A 2,500-nucleotide genomic window follows, 5' to 3' on the forward strand; every position below is an offset into this window, starting at 1 on the left:
ATGTTATAATATCTTTTAGTTAATTGATGTTATGTGTCACTTTCCCTTTCCATTTTACTCTGATGAGCTACTGTCTTTTTTTACTTGCCACAAGTTAAGGTCATCATGTTGATTAGGAAATATTGAAGCTATTATATTTTTTTATGGTTTAAATGTACTTGAAGGAGAGAGAAAGATGAAATAAGGAATTGGCACTGAAAAAAGTTGGATATTTTTTTAGTATGAATTGAGCAGGTGTGCAATGAGTCAATGTGAGACATATGAGTTCAGAAAAGATTTATTCAACTGTGAGAAGACTTCTGCCTGTTTATACAAAAGGACATAAACACTGCTCTCTGTGTCTCTTTCACTCACTCGGAGATATGTATGTAACAAAGCTCACTATAGTCTTTAAAAAGAGTATTCAAGTTGGATGAAGTGATATCTGAATGACCTTTAGAGTTACAAATGTTTGCCAAAATTATGTTATATAGACATTCTGGATGTCAAGAATAGAAAAAGAAACTTGCTTGGCAAAAAAAAAAACACGAACAGGACCCAGCAGTTACCGACCAGTTATCTTGATATACCGTGTATGCAAACTTGGCATCAAATCATGAATAAATGTTTCAAAGTCAGAGAAGAAAGTTTGACCATGGTCTTGAAAAGGACTTTGAAGAGTAAGACTGATTTCTCAAAGGCACTTGTAAATTTCCTATCATTTGTTGGAGTTTTGGAGGTATTGTTTCGAAGGTTCAGAGTGTTTTTTTTTTATTACAGTGAGATTTACTCTTATTGTAATCATCATCTTTATCATTATTATTATTATTGTTGTTGTTAGAATTTATGTATTTTCCATACAATCCCAGTTATGATTGTTATCAGAAATAGTTACTTAAACCTAGGAGTGTTAGACTCCTTCAACCTCTAAAGCATCACTAAATGGAGATATTCATTCACCAATCCTTTTCCTCTCTCTCACCAGGATGGACAACGGCAGAGAAGGCGAGCGAGGGGACAAAGCCCGGGGTGGGTTGCCACCCGGGATGGACCCAACAACAGCTGCGCTATATGGTGAGTTTGCCACAAAAATGCCACAGCAGACAGCCGTCCTCCCTCCCGCCCTCCCTCCCTACAACTGTGTGTGTTGTTTTCCGTCAGGATTTTGGCATTAACTGTATCATTGTTATGGTTGGGATGGCGAGTGTTGGTGTTCTTGTCGTTCTTGTTCTTGTTGTTGTTGTTGCTAGTAGTAGTATTATTTATCATTTTTCTTTTTATATTATCATAGTTGTTGGCATTATTGTTATCTTTTTATTTTGTATTATTATCACCGTCATCACAATTCTTATCATGATCTTTTATTTTATTGTTATTGTTATTATTTTCAATTTTTGTTTTTGCTATGCTATCACTTTTATTTTTGGTTTGTTATTGTTATTACAGTTACCATCAGGAATATCTTTACTATTATTGTAATGGTTATTATTATTATTACTGTTATCATTGCGATTGTTATTATTATTATTATTATTGTTGTTGTTGTTATTATTACTATTATTATTATTATTATTATTATTATTATTATTGATATTATTATTATTGATATTATTATGTCAGTGATATTTTTATTATAAGTATTGTTATCATTATCACCATTATTATGATTATTATCTTTGTAATACAAATAAGTTGAGATTAGTAATAATATACTTTGATAGACATAGTGTTAAAGTGAATGATAATCATTATAGTAATTGCAGTAATAAAAAAAAGTATTCACAATTATATGATGTATGGTATATTTTCTAATACTTTCAGTAACATTCTTGACATCATATGATATTATTATAATTTTTGGTCATTTATTCCTTTTTTGAGTTTTATGATTACTGCACTGCCAACTCCCTGTATTTGCTCGTGATATTTTTGTAGTAAATTTAGGCAAGGATTCCTTGATCTCGCCATACATTGCTATTGATATCATCGTTGTGTCAGTACTATCATTTTGTTTTTGTTTTTGTTGAACTTCAGTATTATTATTATCATTATTGTCATTATCATTATCATCATCATTGATATCATCATTATTATCAATATTGTCTCTTCTCAGTTGCTGTAATTATTATATTAGTATAAAAGATACAGTAAGGATAATGATATTTTGCCGTTGGTACCTCTTACGTTTAAAAGTTAGTGTTAACATGGTAACTAGTATTACCATTAATCAACAAGCATTTTTTGTTTTTTTTTGTTCATGTTACAAATATAGTTTGAAAAAGACAGGAAGTTTATTTCTATTACAGTGAAAATGAGTATTATATTTTGGAAGTAAATCTATGTGCATGTGAAACTGTTTTCAGTGGTTGTCTCCTCCATTGGTAATTACTGTTAAACCTATAACATGTTGCCTTACTATGAACTGTGCTGTAAAGAAAGGACTAAAATAAGTGAAATAAGAACATGAACTGTACCTGTAATAGTAGAAATATTGATAGATGTTTACAGACTTGTGCTTGAT

At 30.5% G+C, this 2,500-nt stretch overlaps 1 protein-coding gene across 1 annotated transcript in view; it reads left to right on the forward strand.

The window, feature by feature from the left end:
* The window catches only part of LOC122245859 (bromodomain adjacent to zinc finger domain protein 2B-like), a 53,878-nt gene that overhangs the window by 978 nt on the left and 50,400 nt on the right, over positions 1 to 2,500 (forward strand). Inside the window, exon 2 of the mRNA XM_086533793.1 lies at positions 965 to 1,053. Within this exon, the coding sequence (XP_086389919.1) occupies positions 966 to 1,053 (88 nt within the window). The 5' untranslated portion in view covers position 965. The remainder of the gene's footprint in view (positions 1 to 964; positions 1,054 to 2,500) is intronic.

This window comes from Penaeus japonicus, unplaced genomic scaffold (genome assembly GCF_977035675.1).
Source record: "Penaeus japonicus unplaced genomic scaffold, GWHDUDI00000001_assembly GWHDUDI00000040, whole genome shotgun sequence".
Taxonomy (NCBI): domain Eukaryota; kingdom Metazoa; phylum Arthropoda; class Malacostraca; order Decapoda; family Penaeidae; genus Penaeus; species Penaeus japonicus.